Genomic DNA, 19,828 nt, shown 5'->3' with positions numbered 1-19,828 from the left:
TTCAACAATCATCAGAACGACTTAAAATGGCAAAAAGCTTCCAAGTCGAGACATCTCTGGACTCTTTGCCTTTTTGACACGTTTTGCCTTGAAAAGGAAAAAGAAACAAGGGTGTGGTTAGGTGCAGAGGGATGGCCTAACTGAAGTGGAGGTGTATCGAGGGGACCAGTGCCCTGCAGGGCAAGTGGGCGGTCAAGGAGACAGCACAAACCCCAGAGCTCAGAAGCCTGGTTCTGGAGGGAGACGTGTGTGAGAGAGTCTGTGTGTGTGTGTGCGTGTGTGTGTGTGTCTGTGTGTGTGTGTGTGTGTGTGTGTGTGTGTGGCACGTGCCTTAGTTACTCAGTCCTGTCCGACTCTTTGCACCCTATGGACTGTAGCCTTCCAGGCTCCTCTGTCCATGGGATTCTCTGGGCAACAATACTCGAGTGGGTTGCCATGCCCTCCTCCAGGGGATCTTTCCGACCCAGAGATCGAACCCGGGTCTCCCACACTGCGGGCAGATTCTTTACCTTCTGAACAACCTGGCAAGCCCCTGGAGAGAGCCAGTCTGGTTTTAAGTATGGGCTCTTCAGCACACACACACACACACATATACACACACACACAACCTTTCATCTAGGCCTCCCATCTTAAAAATAAAAAAAGAAAGAAAAAATATTTCATATTCCTATCAATTCCCCTGGAGGCCTTTTGTGGGGGATTAAAAGACATAATCCATGTAAAAGGGCTTAGTTTCACGTGCTTGTCATAAAGCACAGAAAAGTTACTATTTCATTATTTTTTATCATTTTTTCATCATCCTCTGCCTTGAAACCGGCTGGATGCTCTGCTTATCCACAAGACCTAACAAGCCCCATCTCCAGCTTTTAGGGGAGTCTCACTCTTTGAATGGAACTGAAAGGAGACTGAAAAAAGAAAAAAAGAGTTCTCAAGAATCCTGAGTACTGTGTTCTAAACGGAGACCCCTAGTGGAAGGTTGTGCCATCGCACCCTGAAGAGAAGGACTTTTCCACTTGGCTGTTCATTGCTAACACTTGGGGCTTTGGGAGGGGGGATGGTGAGGCAGAAGGGAGGAAGCAAAAAAGCTTTACACAGATTATTTGGATGAGAGAACCTGTCAGAGGGTTTAAGTGGAGACGATCGATAAACCCAAAGCCCAGGCTTTTACACGAGGTGCTTTTGCATTTCCAGAAATTCCAGGAGTGGTTCAGATGAGAGGGATGTGAGGCTGGGATCCCCTAAGCTCTGTCCTTTTGCTTCAGAACAAACAGGACACACAATGGGAAAGACTAGACATCTGTTTAAGGAAACTGGAGAAAGCAAGGGAACATTTCATGCAAAGATGGGCATGATAAAGGACAGAAACAGCAGGGACCTAACAGAAGCCAAAGAGATTAAGAAGATGTGGCAAGAATACACAGAAGAAGAACTGTAAAAGAAAAAATGGTCTTAATGACTGGATAACCACGATGGTGTGGTCACTCACCTAAAGCCAGACATCCTGAAGTGCAAAGTCAAGTGGGCCTTAGGAAGCATTACTATGAACAAAGCTAGTGGAAGTGATGGAATTCCAGCTGAGCTACTTAAAATCCTAAAAGATAATGCTGTTAAAGTGTGGCACTTAATATGTCAGCAAATTTGGAAAACTCAGCAGGGGCCACAGGACTGGAAAAGGTCAGTTTTCATTCCAATCCCAAAGAAAGGCAATGCCAAAGAATGCTCAAACTATAGTAAACTGCACTCATTTCACATGCTACCAAGGTTATGCTCAATATCCTTCAAGCTAGGCTTCAAAGTATGTGAACAGAGAACTTCCAGATGTACAAGCTGGATTTAGAAAAGGCAGAGGAAACAGATATCAAATTGCCAACATCCGTTGGATCATAGAAAAAGCAAGGGATTCCAGAAAAAACATCACTTCTGCTTCACTGACTACACTAAAGCCTTTTACTATTTGTATCACGAAAAACTGAAAAACTCTGCAAGAGATGGGAATACCAGACTACCTTACCTATCTCCTGAGAAGGTCAAGAAGCAACAATTAGAACCTGACATGGAACAACTGACTGGTCCAAAATTGGGAAAGGAGTAAGACAAGACTGTGTATAGACACCTTGTTTATTAAACTTATATGCAGAGTACATCATGCGAAATGCTGGGTTGTGTGAATCACAGGCTGGAATTAAGACTGCCGGGAGAAATATCAACAACCTCAGATATGCAGATAATACGACTCTAATGGCAGAAAGTGAAGAGGAACTAAAGAGCCTCTTGATGAGGGTGAAAGAGGAGAGTGAAAAAGCTGGCTTAAAACAGCATTCAGAAAACTAAGATCATGGCATCCAGTCCCATCACTTCATGGCAAATAGACGGGGAAAAAGTGGAAACAGTAACAGATTTTCTTTTCTTCAGCTCCAAAATCACTGTGGACATTGACTGCAATCACAAAATTAAAAGACACTTGCTCCTTGGAAGAAAACCTATGACAAACCTAGACAGCATATTAAAACAGAGACATCACTTTGCCAACAAAGATCCGTACAGTCAAAGCTATGATTTTTCCAGTAATCATGTATGGATATGAGAGTGGGATCATAAAGAAAGCTGAGCGCTACAGAATTTATACTTTCAAATTGTGTTGGAGAAGGCTCTTAGAGTCCCTTGGACTGCAAGGAGAACCAGCCAATCGTAAAGGAAATCAACCCTGGATATTCATTGGAAGGACTGATGCTGAAGCTGAAGCTCCGATCCTCTGGCCACCTGATGCGAAGAGTTAACTCATTAGAGAAGACCCTGATGTTGGAAAAGATCGAAGGCAGGAGGAGAAGAGGGTGACAGAGGATGAGATAGTTGGATATCTATCCTCAGATAGTCAAGACAGCATCACTGACTCAATGGACACGAGTGTGAGCAAACTCCAGGAGACAGGGGAGGACAGGGAAGCTGGTGTGTTGCCGTCTACAGGGTCACAAAGAGTCGGGCAAGACTTAGCAACTGAACAACAGCAAAGAGGACACGATGACACATATGCCCTCTGGCAGGACAGATCCAGGATCTAAAAATGCACATGTCAGCTGGACCGTCCATCCCCAGACTGGGACATTTGCCCAGGCATCAGTCAAGGACCCGGCCATCACCAAGCCCCGGAGGGACTCCCTGGACTCTCCCAGGGACCATCTTCACTTTAGCCAGCTCCCACCCAAGGGAAGCTTATGGGAATTAACTTGAAAGAGTGGCTCAGGTTTCCTGCATCCAGAACAAGGACATTCTGAATAGAAATAAGTGAAGCCCCTGCAGTGCGATTCTGTCAGTTTTTGAAAGTAAATAGCTTTGCTACCGACAGGAGCAAGACGATGTTTATTTCCCCTCCTCCTGTCACAGAGCATTAATTGAGTTGTGCAGCCACTTTACAAGGCGGTACCACCAGCAGGACTTCCAGGGGTCGGGAGAAAAAAGTGGAAGAAAGCCAGGACAGGTAGGAGGAACCAAGGGACCCGAGAGAGACCCCTACTCCCTACATGCCTCGTGTGCGTCCTTGTCAAGCCACTGGGGCATGTATCATGTTGACGTGGGAGAAATGGAAAACAAAAAATGATGTTGGATAAACAGATGCTACTTCTTTTAACACAGGTATTCATTCATTCTTTCATTCACTTTTTAATAAACAGCCATTGGCCGCTCACCCTGTCCCAGATGCTGTGCTAAGGATTCGATTTAATCTTGCAAAGAGCAGTATGAAATAGTTATTCTTACCCCTATTTTTTTTCACAGAAGGCAATTAAAGCCCCTGAATCACGTTAAGCAACTTGCTCGATCCAGTTGGATCAGCTAATTGAGTAACAGAGCTGGGATAAGCCTTCCGCTCACCACTTCTGTCCTACATACAGCTCCGGAGACACCAGTTCTTTCAAAGTAGGCTTTGCAAAAGAGCTGACACCAACTGGTTCTAAAATAATGTCGGTTCCTCAACTGAATTTTGGAAGGATCTTGAGATGGGCACTTGGAGACTGCGACGTGTCCACCCCATCATTCCTTCTGCTTCTTTGGACCCAGATGTTGTTCACTGTGTGGGAGAAGGACCTATCCGTTCGGGAGGGGGTACCTCTCGCCTCTCACTCCTGCCTAAGGGCAGAGCTCGCCCCATGCCTAGAGAAAGCAGAACCATCTAAAGGAACAGCTGGGGTATTCATTGCTGTTTTCGATAAGGAGCATCTAGTCCTCGAGGTGAGTCCTGGGCAAACATCAGATGCCAAAAAAGAAAATGCTCATTACGACAGAAACTTTTGTGCATTTACTCATCAGGGCTGGGAAATCTGAGGCTCTGAAATCCTATGGCTGCCTGTACTTTGTTCCACGGCTGCAAAGGTAAAAAAAAAAGAAAAAGTCATTACCTCCCTAGGAACACATACTCACCTTCTGAATGCCTTTTTTTTTTTTTTTAAACTCTGGCTCCAGTTCCTAATTTTGATTCTATGTGTGTTTAACCACAACATAAAGAACAGGATGAAAAGAGGGGGAGGCTTTTCCTCACCAGTTAGAGTGTCAGAGGCCCAAGCTCCACATTCTGCCCAGTCCCACCAACTCAAAGCCCCCCGTGTTAAATATATGGCTACAGATATTAAATATGGGCTTCCCAGGGGGTGCAGTGGTAAAGAATCCACTTGCTAATGCAGGAGATACAAGAGAATTGGGTTTGATCCCTGGGTTGGGAAGATCCCCTGAGAAGGAAGTGACAATCCACTCCAGTATGCTTGCCTAGGAAACCCCATGGGCAGAGGAGCCTGGCATGCTACAATCCATAGGGTCGCAAGAGTCAGACACGACTGAGCACCCAGGATAGCATAGAGATGCTAAATATATGACTATATATTTCTTCTACTGTGGACTCTTGACTACTGCTCTGGCAAAGAGGACAAGAGGTGATGCAGAGAAAACTAGAATTTTGCTTTTCGCAAATTGGGTCGGGAGGAATGAGCCATTCCAGGCCAGGCATGGAAGGGGATTCCTAGGAAAGCCAATGGACCAAGACAGTGTTAAGCAAAGCGTGGCACTGCATGAATAGTTCACAAGATGGCACCGGGATGGACAACTGAATGAACCCTCTGTGAAGATGGGGTTGTGGTGGGGGGGCTTTTTTGTTCTAGAAACAATCGAGATCAGCTGGCCCCTAACAGGAGCTCAAAGACAGAATGAATGAACATGTGAATGAACAGATACTTCAATGTACAAGTATTTCAATGTCTATTGGGAAAAATACTATCACAGCTGTGATATGATGGGATGTCTTGATTCATTTATTAGTGTGTTTATTTGGGGTTTGGACAGTCTACTTTGAAGTTCAACACATAAGTGAATACTAAGTAGATATCAACTGTTGTTGAGTGAATTGGCAAAAATTAGGAAAGGGATGCTTGAATAACATTTGAGAAACTCTGGGCCACATTCATTGTTTTTGATGTAACAAGGCCACTCACTGTCTAAGTACCATGATAGGGTCTTGACAGAAGACACCAGCAAGACTCTCGGAGCTCTACAACGAATGTCTTACTTAGGGCTTCCGTCAAAACCTGTCTCCACTTGCAATCGCAAAACCTGTCTCCAAGGGTCCCACAGAACAACTCAGGAGTGGTTTTGTCTTGATTGTTCACTGGACACTCATTTCTGTCTTTTCTCCTTTTTTCAATGTGGCCCAAGAGGGTAACAGGCTTCCCTGATGGCTCAGATGGTAAAGAATCTGCCTGCAGTACAAGAGACCTGGGTTTGATCCCCAAGTCAGGAAGATCCCCTAGAGAAGGGAATGGCAACCCATTCCAGTATTCTTGCCTACAGAATTCCTTGGACAGAGGAGCCTGGTGGGCTACAGTCCATGGGGTCGCAAAGAGTCAGACACAACTGAAGGGACTAACACACACACACTCATACACACACACACACACACTCATACACACACACACACACTCATACACACACACACACTCATACACACACACACACTCATACACACACACACTCATACACACACACACACACACACTCATACACACACACACACTCATACACACACACACACACACACACACACACACATCTTTTACATACAGGCTTCCCAGGCAGTGGTGCCATTGGTAAAGAATCCTCTTGCCAATGCAGGAGACACAAGAAACCCAGTTTTGATCTCTGGGTTGGGAAGATCGAATGGAGAAGGAAACAGCAACCCAGTGTTCTTGAAGGGAAATCCCATGGACAGAGGACCTGGAGGGCTACCGTCCATGGGGTCGCACAGAGTTGGACACGACGGAGCAACTAACACTTTCCAGAGGGTAACAGAAGCTGCCTGCTATCCACAGAGACCACCGCACTGGCAGCTGACCCAATTCCACCACTTACTGTCTCCCTCAGTCGCTTACATCCTCTTTTGCAGACAAGGCAGGTGGACTTGCTCTTCTCCATTCATTCCTGAAACACCTTTCTCAACAACTCACACATCCCCAAATCCCTTATCCTCAGGTCAGGAAAATCATCACTTTCCTCCTGGGATTCACACTGACCCAGCCATCAGCTAAAGCCCAACAACCAATAACTGCTGCTGATCCTCACCCATCACCCCGTTTATTTCCTGCACAGCACTCTCCATGATCTGAAAACACCTCTTGATCCACTTACTTCTGCACCATCTACTCTTTTACTAGAATGTCAGCTCCAGGGTGGCGGAGATCTTCCCTAACCATTGCGCAGTATCATCCTTGATGCTTGGAAACCATGTTTTGCGTGGACAGATGAAAGATTGGATGATTGGATTTACACACATGTAAATGTGTGTAAATCATGTGTAAATCATGATTTACACCGTGTAAAAAGCATGGACAGTCACTGCCTCCTCTGGCTTATAAATACATTCCTCCTCTCGCTTCTCAGGTTCAAATGCATTCACTCATTCATCCATTGCACATTTTATTTTAGTTGGACAACTACTATGTCTCAGACTTTCTTCTAGGCATGGTAGGTAGAAGAGAACAGAAATGGAGGCATCTCTGCCACCATCTTGCATGCAGTCTAACAGGTCAGGACAAGCCGAGCAAAACTCCTTCTAAACCATCTGATGCTTAACAAATGTTATGAGTAAAACTAACATGATATTTACTTTAACAAATATTAAAAGTAACTTAACAAGAGAGCACTCAGAAGTAGGGTCCCGGGCAATAACAGAACATCATCATCTTTTGCCCTTTTCCAGCCGAGATCCATCAGTCAGGGCCACAGTATGCCAGGAAGAGCAGAAACAGCAATGAAACCTTTTTTTCCCCAAGCTGTTTCAGGAACCAGAAAGTTTTAACCACAGAAGCACTTTCCCAAGCCTATAACAGGCTCGAGAATGGAACTGAGGGTCCTTTGGAAAAACCCTTCTCTAGGAGTTTCTTCCTACAGGAGGTCTGCTTGTTGCCCCCAGCTCGCCTGCACTCAGCGTGGTTGAAGGGCCGAAGCAAAGGCCCTCCTGAGCTATTGTGTCTGAGAGCTCACCCCACCTGACGCAGCCCCTCTGGACTGGGCCAGGCCAGGCCAGCCACATCAGGTAGACAGTCCCAGAGGAAACGCCCAGCTCTGCCAAGTTCTCGTGGGGCAGCGCACAGGGAAGAGGATAACTTTACTGATGAATGGAATTTTCTTTGCCTTTCTTCAATGAATTAAACAGCACACTGGGACACCTCTCCCCGTCCATCAAAAAGGTCTCTACAGAAGGGGCGATTACGCCCACACTTTGTCATCTCTGCTCATTCACAGGACAACCTCCTCTGCGTGTCGCGCCGACGAACCAACCTGATTTTGTTTACAAGGCAGCAATTTCTCTTCCAGAAGACTATTATTTGCCTGACAAACGACACTGTTTTCATCCGGCCAAATATGAATAAACAAGCATTACGTTTTCTCTTGGGGGCAGAGAGCCTGGTTAAATGAATCAGAAAACCCTAAAAAAAATATTGTCTACCCTCCGTCCATCAGTTACTGGACAATTACTCAAGGGCCGGCTGCAAGGAAAACAGATGGCGTGAGTGTTAATAGGATGGGCTTTCTGGACTCGGGTAAAGGCAGAAGCCGCCGGGTGTCTGTTCTGACACGGGGAACCGCCACGACATGGCAGACAGAGCTGCCGAACGGCGCAGGACTCGGGTCTCTGGACTGACGGATGCTTACGGTTTTCAGGAGTGAATGCTGGATGAAATATTCTCCAGGCTGACATGGCCCAAGGAACCCTGTAGTGCTTCCCCACCCTGCTTTACCACAGATCCCTAAAAAAGGAGGAAAACAGAGGGTGAGCCTCGGCCCACCTGAGATATGGGTCTTTTACATGGCAGACAAGAGCCCAGTACTTCATGTCTTTCCCCCTTCATTGGAAAAATCGGAGAAACTAGGAAAATTGGTTAATTAGCCAGTTTATGACACGCGATCTCTCTACAAAGAGACACGAGGTCCTCGGTTCTATCAGAGAGCCACCCAGGCTTGGGCAGAAGCTCATTCCAGCCACTTAAATTCCTTAAACAATTCAGACATGAAGATAATCTATCCTAATTCTTTTCTGCATTATTGACACTATTGACTCCCCCCGATCCACAGCACGATCTAATAAATCAACACAGGATTAAGCCGAGAAGAAAGAAGGTGATAAAATGCCATTTGGTCCTCTATAAATCATCAGACGAAGCAGCACAAGGTAAGTAACTAGAATGAGAATTGAACTTCTCTGCACACCATCATTGTTACAGCCTCCCTAGCGTGTCCCAAATTTATAACCGCGGCAGGTGCACGGGGGTGAGCGCCCCCCACCCCCCACCCCGTCCCCACTGCCTTGGTGTAAGAGCCATCTTCCTGGCGACTCGGAGCTGAGATCCGCTTTCTAATTAAAGACAGAAAGGGTTGATATGCAGGTTTCAGTTCAATCGCTTTCGATCTGAAGGTGTCCATGGTGAGCAATGACTTCATTTACCAGGAATTACCCTTTGTACAAACCACTTCACTATTTAAAACAAACCACATGGATCATCATTAAGTGGGGAAAAATGACCGATCGGATATTGACAGTGGCACCGTCCACTTCAGGGGACCCCCCGCCCCCTCCCTTTTAATGTAGAATTTAAGCATTTGACTTGTTTTCACATTGAAGCTGATAAAAAGGTTCTCAGTGAAAAGGATCTGACAGATGAGAAGCTTTCTTAGAACACGACTGGGTGACACTGATGGGGGTTTAGGAAGTGGGGAAAATGAAGTTAATATGCTACTGGTCCTCTCCCAGAGAGTTAGTACTGAGTGTAAAACAGCTCTAGGGGAAGTGTGGCATGCAGTGTGAGTCAGGCAACAGCCCTTGTCCATTCTGTCCATACGCTTACCATACCTAACCATGCAATGCTCTTTGGCGCACACCCTGTGACTTTAGGATAGACATCAAGCATCTCTTGGTGGTTTTTTTTTTTTTTTTTTGGTTGTTGTTATGACGAATGTGTGTGTGTGTGTGTGTGTGGTTGTTTTCTATTTCTCTGTGAAAAACACTACCTATTCTCTTTTGACCCGGCTTGTAGTAAGCCCCTGAAAATTCTGAATCTGTATTCAGAATTTTCCCTCCAAGTCAGACTGTTGAAATGGCTACCTGCTTTGGAAAGCTGGGCAGATTCTGTACTGGGGAGGTGTGAGTTTGAAGTTCACTTGGGAGAAGTAGATTCACCATCAACGAAAACACCAGATAAAGATGCTGCAGTGTGTCAAGAATGGAGGCTGAAACAGAAACTTGCCCTAGAGGGCAAGACCAAACCCAGAACTGTTACAAAGCTCGCCTGTCCCTTCCACCTTAAAAATGGTCCAGGGCCCCAAGATCGCCGCTCCACCCTAGAGGAATACAGATGTGGGTACATCTGTATGTGATGACATCATTGGCCTCGAGATCTAGATGCCAAAGGACCACTTAACCAAGATCCCAACCGTAGTAACATCTCTAATGTGAAAAGAGAGGAGAAAAAGGAAAAAAGAAACAAATTGTAACTGTAGGAAAATACCCACCTAAAGCAGAGTCACTGGGGAATAGCAATTAATGAAATGGAATAAGTCAAATAATCTCGACACCAAAGTTGCCTCTTCTTTGGCCTGAATAAACAAGTTTGTTTTCTTTTTTGTTTTTTTGTGGCAAAATGGTTATGTCGTTTTCACTTGGTCATTCAGGCTAAACAGGATGCTGAGGTATCCAGATTGATTTTTGCTTTTATGAGTTGTCTTAGGAACAAATCTGGGAGGGTTTAGGAAGAGAGGTGAGATGTCAAGGCTAAGGCAAAGAAAACGGATGACGAAGTCATTTTCCTTCAATACTGGATGAGAAATAAGCACCATCAGAAGCTTCATTCCAGGAAAATGTATTTTAAGGAGGACTCAGGGGCCCCTAATTAGAGTGTGTGCCTTTAGAAAACAGAATGATAATGCTTCCAAAATAAGAGTCGTGTTTTAATTGTGTTCTTATGTAACTGGTGATCTGAATGATCAAGACTCCTGAAATATGTTTATTTCTAAATAATAATAAAAGAAAAATGTCTCCAATGAAAGTGTCATTTATCATCAATATGGCCCCATCCAGCCATCTGATCAGCTTTGAAAATACAGATTTAGCCCTCCGGTCATCAAAATTAAATAGAGATACAGTGATAGTTATAGATTAATAGCAGATAGAAAACACTGTAGAGTCGTACAATAGGAGATGTATAGATGGTGACAGTAAGTGGTTCGTGGAGACTGACGTGAACTCTTTCACACCCTTCATCAGCCAACTGTCCGGACTGCTAAATAAAAGCAATGACAGGAGACGTGTCCACAGACTATCACGCCAGCTGTGGTGAGGAGAGGTGACCTGAAGATAAAGCTCTCCCACCCTGAGAGGGAGCCTTTAGCGAGGTGGAATGTATGGCTGGAAAACCTGGTTCTCAACCTGACAGGCAAAAATACATGTCTGCCTGACCATACTTCAGGCATGAAATGAAACTCAGGAAAAATGCACACACACAGACACACACACAGATACACACACCGCATTCCAATGCATGTCGGCATCACCTTATCAGGGCTTTCATAGAAAGCATTATAAGCCCTGTCAGAGATTGGCAAGAGGGTGCCTTCCACGGTGCGTGTCAAAGCCCACCTTCATCTACTGCCATATGGAACCACAATGCTGATTTGGTCACTTCTAAACATGTGTGATGGCTGCCAAGATCCCCCTTGAACCACCCTTTTCTAGAGCAGGAATGTTTCTCCCCCTCCTCCATAGACACTGCCTGACTGATGTTAAAAACCCCTGCCTTCCTCCTAGATAACTTGTCCTTTTCAAGGCAAGAATAACCTCTCATTCAAAGTCACTGTCTTCTTTCCTAAGTTGTGCCCCCCAAAGCAAAGCCATTTAACAATCAGAAGGAAGAAACATGAATTTATTCTTAAAAACAAAAAAGAAACATGCATAAAGAAACCGTGAGCACACTGAACACTTTGTAGTATTTTACTTGCTAGGTAATGCTTCTCAAATTGATTAATAAACAACAGGAAAGAAGTGAGTACGGTAGGCAAAAGATCAGCTCATATTAATAATTTGATTAAATTCAGCTGAGGTTTAGCATTTGTAGAAAGCTCCTTAGGAGACTCTTCTGGTGGGTAACTGGTATAAAACACACACACCCAACACACACACACACACACACACACACACTCACAGCAAAGGCACAGAAATGGTAGAAGCAGATGAATCACATCATATGTTACCAATAACCTCTTGGGAAATGTTTCCTGGCACAACTTACTTAATGACAAACGGGATAAAACACTATTTAAAAGGATAAACCAGTTTGGCCCTAAGATAGTAAAACAACGAGAAAAATAAAAAAAGGTTGTTCTCCAAAAGACATGAAAGAGAAAGCGCGCCCAAGAAATATTTTTTTCTGGAGGCAACCAACTTGATGACAAATTACCCAGATGTTCAAAGCAGAATCTTGACATTTTATGAATACGCAGGGTCTTTGGAGCACGAGGCCCCTTGGAACACTTACAAAGGAAGTTTAGTCAACCACAACCACACACATTTAACACATGAGACTCTTGAAGGGAGTCAGTGGAAAAACAGATTAAAAGACTCCAAGCAGGTTAACTCTTCCTAGAGCAGGATCCGTGATCCTAGGAAGGGAAAAGGATTTCTTCAACTCTGCCAGTTCACATCCACAAGCCCTGTCCAGTGAGACAGAGCTGGGCTAGTCACCCCACAAGGCAATACTGAGCCTGTTTCCCAAACCTTGGAACCAAGTTAAGCGGTCACCCTACTAGTGAAAAAAGGGGGGGAAAAGAAGGTCAGAGGGAAACACCCAGAGAAAGACAAGAGAGTGAAAGATTCTGAAATAGACACAGAATGGAAAATAAAACGCAGAACTCATCAACAAGACCGTTAAGGGAGCGTGGGGGGCGGGGGGAGCCTTTTTCCATGCCAACAAAGACTGCATCCTAAACCACTAGCCTTCATCACAGCATCCCCTGTGAGTTTACACGCAGGTTCCGGGGGCTGACACGCTCCAGAAAGCCGAAGGCTTGGGTCCCCAGCGGGCGGAACATAGCACAACCCAGACAAACTTAAGGAAACAAAAATACTCAGCACCTACCCACCGACATATATGTTTTTTGCACTCCTTATTAAAGCGGCTGAATGAAAACTCCAGACACCCAAATGCCTCCGCAAAGACCCAAACTCTTAGCATCAAAGAGGTCTTAGGCTCATATCGCCACTGGACGCACGGACACGAGAAAGAATGCGAGTGATTAAAAAAAAAAAAAAAATGCAGTTTGCAATTTTAAACTCCCGATACCCAGGTTCAGAATCAGGCGTTCAAAGTACCCAGAAAGCAGCAAACACAGCCAGGCGCGGGGTGTCCGGGCTCCACGGAGAACTAGGGGCTCCGATTCCCACCCCTCCGGTCCACACGCAAGCATTCCCCGTTCCCCAAACCCATCCAAGGTACCAGAGCGCTTCCCAACGACTCGGGTACCCAGGCCGCCGCCGCCGCCGAGCCCCAGGGAAGCAGCCACCGAGGGAAGAAACGCGCGCCTTACCTGCTGTAAGTACATAAAAGTCAAGGCACACGAGAGCTGGGGACACATGCCCACGTTGGGGAGCGCCACGCAGGTGGCCCCCGTCAGAGGATGCTGCATACTGGCGCCCGCCGAGCACGAGTGGGCACGCTCGCATGCAATCGCCGCTGCTCTTTGCCTGGCCGCTACAATTTTTTTTTTTTTTTAATTTTGCTGATTATCTAAGTCAAAACCCGGCGCCTGTCTCCCTTCTCTCTCTCTCTCTCTCCCCCTCTCTCTCCCTCCCCCCCGCCGCACCCCGCGCGTCGGTCCGTCCCTCCTCCCTTGCGTTCCTTCCCGTAGGTTGTGCTAGATCCCGGCGGCGTTCATCTCTTGCCTCCAACTAAGACACTTGAGAGGGCCGGGCAACTATTTTGTTCCTTTCGTGGCTGTGGCTGGTTTTTTTTTTTTTTTTCCCTTTCTGGTTGTTGGGCCTGCTTTCTGAGGCCCCGCAAAGTGGAGGGTGTCTCCTGGCCCCCCGCCCCCGCGAAGATGGGAAAACCAGCAAAGGCAACTTCTATTGAAGGTAGAGGGGGCGGAGGCCCTCCGGGAGATGCTGAGTAGTGGCGGGGGGCCGTGGGGGTGGGGGGGAGAATGGAGCTAAGGGCGACAGAGAGGGAGGGGAGAGAGAGAAAAAGAGAGAGAGGGCGAGATTTCGACTCACACCGAGGCTCAAGCCGCTGATGCTGAAGCCGCGTCTCCTCATTTGTCAAATGGATCCAGGGGCAGGGTTGTTGTTTTTTTTTTTTTTTCCCCTCCCCTTTGCTTTTTTTTTTTTCTTTCTTAACGACTCACCAAAATTCAAATTGTGTCTGCTAAAAATCTCCGCGGGGCGGGCGAGGAAGCGATCGAGCGCCCCACACCGCCAGCATCCAGGCAGGCTGGACAATTCGTGCGATGGGAGCTGGGACCCAGAGTCTAGATGTGGGGTGGCGGCGGGGTGTTTGCCGGCTCGGTTGGCAAATAAACACAGAAATGGGATTCCCCCTCGTGGGAGTGCTGGGAGGACGCCTAGGGGCTGGGGGGCGGGAGGGGGCGGCCAGGGGGAGCTGGGGGCTGTTGCGGGCGCTCGAGGCAGGGAGGTTGGTGGGGGTCCCCGCACCCCGGGCAGGGCGGCCCAGGTGGCGCTGCACCCCCCGGGCCTTCGGGGCGCCGCTTTTTGCTCTGCGCCTCCCCTTGGCTGAGCCAGCAGCGGGGCGCACACCACCCAGCCCGAGACTGGGATGGGAGAAACCGCCCTGAATGGGGCTGGGGGCTGGCGTGGAAATCAAGCCCCTCTTCGAAGACCACCTCCAGCCCTACGGCCAATTCAAGGGGGCTTATCTCTCTCTAGGATCCCCGCTCTTTTCAAATTAATAAACGCGCAGGGTGGGCAAGTCCGGATTTGATCAGCGATGACTCTGGGCTGCAGCCCCGAATAACCCCCGATCAGGGGTTATTTATTTTATTTTCCTGCCTGGCCAGCCCTCCTCGGGCCAGCATTAGCATTCCACTCTTGCAAAGGGGCTCCCCCCCTCCCCTCTATTTTATGAAGTAATAATTATTCATTAGTAGATTTCGTTAGTCTTTATGCAATAAAATAGGATGTGATCTGCAAATCAAAAGAAAATATTAAGACTCTAAGGAGTCCTTGGTCCCCCATGCGGTGGGGGCGGGGTGGGGTGGAGAGGAGGGGAAGCACGTTCTGGGCGGCAGGAAAACGATCAGAAATAGTAGTCCTATTTTGTGATATAGATTTGGACCCAGCAATTGGGATTTTCTTTTTCAGAGCAAGAGGCTGTCTGAACAGTATCTCTTTTGATTGCTGGGTTCCTTGCAAGAAGCCTTGCAGGGGTAGTGGGTGCCATCGCCCTGAAGGACAGGGCAGGGGACTCGCCACCAGGGGCAACCCCACTGACCTTTCTGGGAGGCTCATGGGGATGTTCGGCCAAATGACAGTTTCCCAGGCATCAGCTTCACGAGGCACAACTCACTCTGCAGGCTAATCAAAATGCTTTCTGAAGAAAAGGCAATTAATTACGCCACAGCTCCATTTTTTGTTGTTGTTGTTCTGTTGAGACACCATCAGTAACCAAGTCTTCACTCGGCCAAACACTAGGCCCTGACCTGGCTGTTTTCTTTCTATCCCTCACCTTGCAAAACCAGTTTCTCCAACACCCTGGGACTCTCACATTCCCCCTCAGTTTAAAGGGGGCACCCTAGGATGCTAAACCCTAAACAGAAGTTTGTCTGAAGGATTAAGGGAGAAGAGACTGGTATCTTACACTGTTTTGGGGGGAGTGGGGGCGGGGGGTGGGGTGGTGTAGTGATTGAAAAATCCTTGCTATACTTTGTCTCAGTTCATCAGACAAGGTCTGATTTACCAATAAACTGATTCAATTTTTTTTAACTGTCTTTTCTTACTCTCTGCCTGTCTTGTTTTTTTTTTTTTTTTTTTGGTAAAATTTTGCAATTCTCAAAATCAGAGGGAAAACCATCCCACAAAACACAATCTGGAATGAAAAGTCAAAGATTCTGCCTATCCCATCCTTCCCATCGCCTTCCCATTCTCTCCTTTTGCCTTAAGCAATCTGCTGTACTGACAGGGGTTGGTCCTGCCTGTCTTTTTTTTTTTTTAATCCCTTGCTGGCACTGGAAAAACCTGCAAAGGCCCCAAGAAGAGGACAGAATTTCCCCCTCAGCTCATTTTCATAAGAAACACGATAAATAATACATGGCACTTTAATAAGACCTTATCTGAATGGTTTAATGAAAAACAAATACATTATGTAAGGAACCAATAACTGCTCTCAGCTGCACTGAGCCAACACTGGTTTGCCAGTCCGTTTTTCTCCCGAAAGTTGAAAACTCTCCGTGGTGATTGGATTCCTACAGACCCTTTTTGCAATAATGGCTCCCAGTTTCCCCCTTAGACTTAGGTCTCGCAGCCGGGGGAACTGGAAGCCGGCAAAGGGAAACCGTAGAATCCAGACCATATAAACGCGTCTCAAGATGATCCGGGGCCAGGCTGCATTCCCTGGATAACCAAGTCAGAACGTTCCTGCGCAAGTGCATGCAAACAAATTCATGCAAACCTGACTACGCACACAGCCAAGTACACAGCCCATCAACACAGATACAAGACAGGGCAGGAAAGATTTTGCAGTGACCGAGAAACGCACACAGCATCGGGTGACCCCAAATCAAACGGTAACTCCCCAGCTGCAACTATGGCTCAGTGGAAAAAAACTCTGCTAGCCTTTTAAGCAGTGTCTGGGGATGCTGAATTTGAATTCCATCTCAACAGAGACTGAGAGAGAGCCACATCAATGCTACTAGCTCCCAAATGATTCTTCTATTATACATGAATAAATGGGAGACGCGGGGGAAAGAAAATACTCTTCTCTCTCCCTACAAAGAATGTCCGGGCACTCAGTGTCACTTGGGTGTATATTCTGAGTTACATTCAAGGGCCGCCCTCCTGCTTTCTCAACTACAAGGAGCCGTCATGGAATGCTTACCCCGTAGGAAGCAGAGAGTGTGCAGGAAGATAATGAATAATGCCGTCTTCAGATGGAACTTGACCCACACAACAGTGCTGGAACTTTTTCCTTCGCTCAAATTTGCCATCTCTTCAGAATAAAAAAAGAAACATTTTTTTTTCTTTACTCTCTTTCATAATCCCTTATTCTAACTTTCTAAGACTGTCAAAAAGCAGGTATTCAGCTAAAGAAAGATTTTCTATGGAAGTTGCCCTGCCTCAAAGCAAAAAAAAAAAAAAAAAAAAAACTTCAGTTAGACAGAAGGAAGGCCTTCTTGATCTTAAATGCAATTTTCTGTTCGAAGGCTAGGCATAAAGTGACTGAGAAGTATTTTATTCTCACTTCCAAATTTTGATACAGCAACAACAATCTTCAGGAGAGTGAGAGTGAAGTCTCTGTAGGGAACTGGTTGTTGCTATCTCTATCACAAGCAGGTTAAGTCACCTACTTGTGCAAACATTTGAACGCTATTTAGTGGGCGTTGGTTACACTCAGGCACTGATCTAGTCCCTAAGGCTGCATCAGTGGGAGAAAGCAAAGATCCCTGACATCGCATGGTTTACATTCTGGTGGGAGTGTCATCAAGCACAGAACAAAGATTAGAGTATGTCGATTGTACAGAAATCAGAAGGTGACGAGTGCTGTGCAAAAAAATAAAAGAACAGGATCACAGCATCAGGGACACCAAAGATAAGGAAGTTTGGGCAGGTGGCAGTAAATACTGTATAAATTGGTGCTCACTCTGCAAATGCAGTTTCAGCTTGACAGGTACACACTGCTATGTTTAAAATGGATAACTGACAAGGACCTCCTGTACAGCACAGGGGACTCTGCTCAATATTCTGTAACAACCCAAAAGGGAAAAGCATTTGAAAAAGAACAGATACATGTATAACTGAATCACTTTGCTGTGCACTTGAAACTAACAGAACATTGTTAATCAAGTATGCTCCGATGTACAATACGAAGTTAAAAAGAAAAAAAGAAAAACCTTGCATCCTCACCCTTTCCACTCTGATTGCCAAGCCCCAAGTTTGCTAAAATATCAGTTCTGGAGTTCTCATGGGTCAGTCCACCGAGAGTGGCGGTGGGAGAGTTTGACCCTATCAATGCATAAACATGGGGAAGATTCCCACCTGCAGTGTTGTCCATTTGAAGTGCAGGGTTTAATACAGTGTCTGATATATTGTAGGGACTCAGAAAATACTGCATTAGGGGATAGGTGGATGGATGTATGGGTAGACTGATGGATGGATGGATGAATGAATGACCACAACAGCAATTTGGAGCAAATGACCTCTAGCTATCTCTTTCTTTTCAAGAAACACACAGATTCTAAGTTTTATTTACTTTTTAGCTCTCTCTATATTAAGCTGGCTTCTTGGCCTCTAGAATGAGGTCTCAGCCCCTGATGGTCCCTCGGGGCTACCCTGGTGAAGCCCTACTCCCCAGACAGCTCTTTTGGAAAAGTGTCCCCACTCCGTGGTGCAGAGTTGGAGAACCAGGGTTCAGCAGGGCTCAGATGATGAGCACGGCGTTCTTTCAGAGTAAAGGGCTGTGTCTCAGACAGACTGGATTCCAACCATTCAGACACAATTGCTCTGCATGTAATGACAGGATTGAGGCTGGAGATCAGAGTCCACTTCTGAGTCAAGGACCCTCGAACTCCACGAGCTTCCCTGCCTGGGTATGCGGTGTCAACGAGTTCAAGTTGAAAAGAGCAGAAACACAAGTGCAAGGATGCTCAGTTCATAACTAGCTCGCATCACACAAGCTCTTTTCAAAATTATACTGGCTGTTTAGAAGAGTTAACTATGATCCTTTGTCCATAAGATGGGCATCAATTAATCAATAAAATCAGCTAGTTTAAAATAAAAAGCCTACTACCTAGAAATGATATCTCTGTGGAGAAATGGGGCATCTTCAGCACAGGTGATGAGAGTTAAAATTGGTACAGTACCAGAGATGACAGGCAGCATTCACTCTCAACATTTCAAATATACTTATCCTTCAACCTAATTATTCGAGCTGTATGTATGGGTCCTGTAAGACATTCCTGAGATGGGCACAGAGATACACATACTGGGATCATTTTTCCAGCGTTGCTTGTAAAAGCAAATGAACAGAATCAATGGAAGCGCGGTTTAGTAGAGTGTGACACACACATACAAAAAAGCTGTTAGAACGAGGGACATCTATGTGTCTCTCCTTGGAAAGATTTCTAAGAAAGATCTTTAAGAAGTTTCACGGCATAGATGATGAATTTCACAAATGAAGGGTCTTCCCTGGTGGTCCAGTGGTGAGGAATGCGCCTTCCAAGGCAGGGGACACAAGTTCAATCCCTGGCTAGGGAACTAAGATCCACACTGTTGGTTTTGTTCAGTCACTCAGTCGTGCCCAGCTCGTTGTGATCACATGGATGCTATCACGCCAGGCTTCCCTGTCCATCAGCATGCTTCAGAGCAGCTAAGCTGTCGCTCTGCAACTACAGAGCCCCAGAACCACAGCTAGAGAGACTGTGCACTGCAGTGAAAGATCCCGCATGAAAGTAAACTTTAAGTCATCAAACCTAAGAAATTCGGAAGTCCAAGTTCATTTTCCTGGCACAACACATCTCATTACAAGTACCTCGAAAACATTAAGTAGGTAGGTAGATAGATGTTGATATACTGATATATATGTATACCTCAGATGAAAAAGAAAACCAAACTCAAAGTCATTTTAATCACGATCATGAATATAATGCTCATTTTAAAGACAAATAGTAATTTTGTAGGTGATCATTTCTGTCCAGTGAATACTGCAAACCAATGTGGACTTAAACAGCTTTAAGGTCTTTGTATTTATTCAGAAAGACGAGATGGATACCAACTATTTATTAAGTAAAGTCACCAAAAATGATAATAAGGCAGAGATTTTCATGTTAAAAAAAAAAGAGAAGAAAGATCCCGCATGATGCAACTGAGACCTGACATAGTCAAATAATAAATAAATGTGCTAAGATGTTTCAGTCGTGTCCAACTCTGTGCGACCCCATGGACTGTACCCGCCAGGCTCCTCTGCCCGTGGGATTCTCCAGGCAAGAATACTGGAGTGGGTTGCCATTCTCTTCTCCAAATTAATAAATAAATATTTTTTAAACTTTCATATGTGAAAACCAAAGTAACCAGATAGCAACA

At 45.9% G+C, this 19,828-nt stretch overlaps 1 protein-coding gene across 12 annotated transcripts in view; it reads right to left on the bottom strand.

The window, feature by feature from the left end:
• The window catches only part of RBFOX1 (RNA binding fox-1 homolog 1), a 2,439,741-nt gene that overhangs the window by 427,557 nt on the left and 1,992,356 nt on the right, over positions 1–19,828 (bottom strand). Inside the window, exon 1 of one of the 12 annotated variants that reach the window (XM_070779621.1) lies at positions 13,111–13,315. The exons of 8 other annotated variants lie outside the window; for them this stretch is intronic. In XM_070779621.1, the coding sequence (XP_070635722.1) occupies positions 13,111–13,209 (99 nt within the window). In that variant the 5' untranslated portion in view covers positions 13,210–13,315. Of the gene's footprint in view, positions 1–13,110; positions 13,316–19,828 lie in introns of those variants that run through there. 3 more of the 12 variants (XM_070779627.1, XM_070779620.1, XM_070779624.1) reach the window with 3 other exon arrangements.

The sequence above is a fragment of the Bos indicus genome, chromosome 25, assembly GCF_029378745.1.
Source record: "Bos indicus isolate NIAB-ARS_2022 breed Sahiwal x Tharparkar chromosome 25, NIAB-ARS_B.indTharparkar_mat_pri_1.0, whole genome shotgun sequence".
Taxonomy (NCBI): domain Eukaryota; kingdom Metazoa; phylum Chordata; class Mammalia; order Artiodactyla; family Bovidae; genus Bos; species Bos indicus.
Note: the sequence above shows the minus strand (reverse complement) of the source record. Positions and strands in the feature narration are given on the sequence as shown.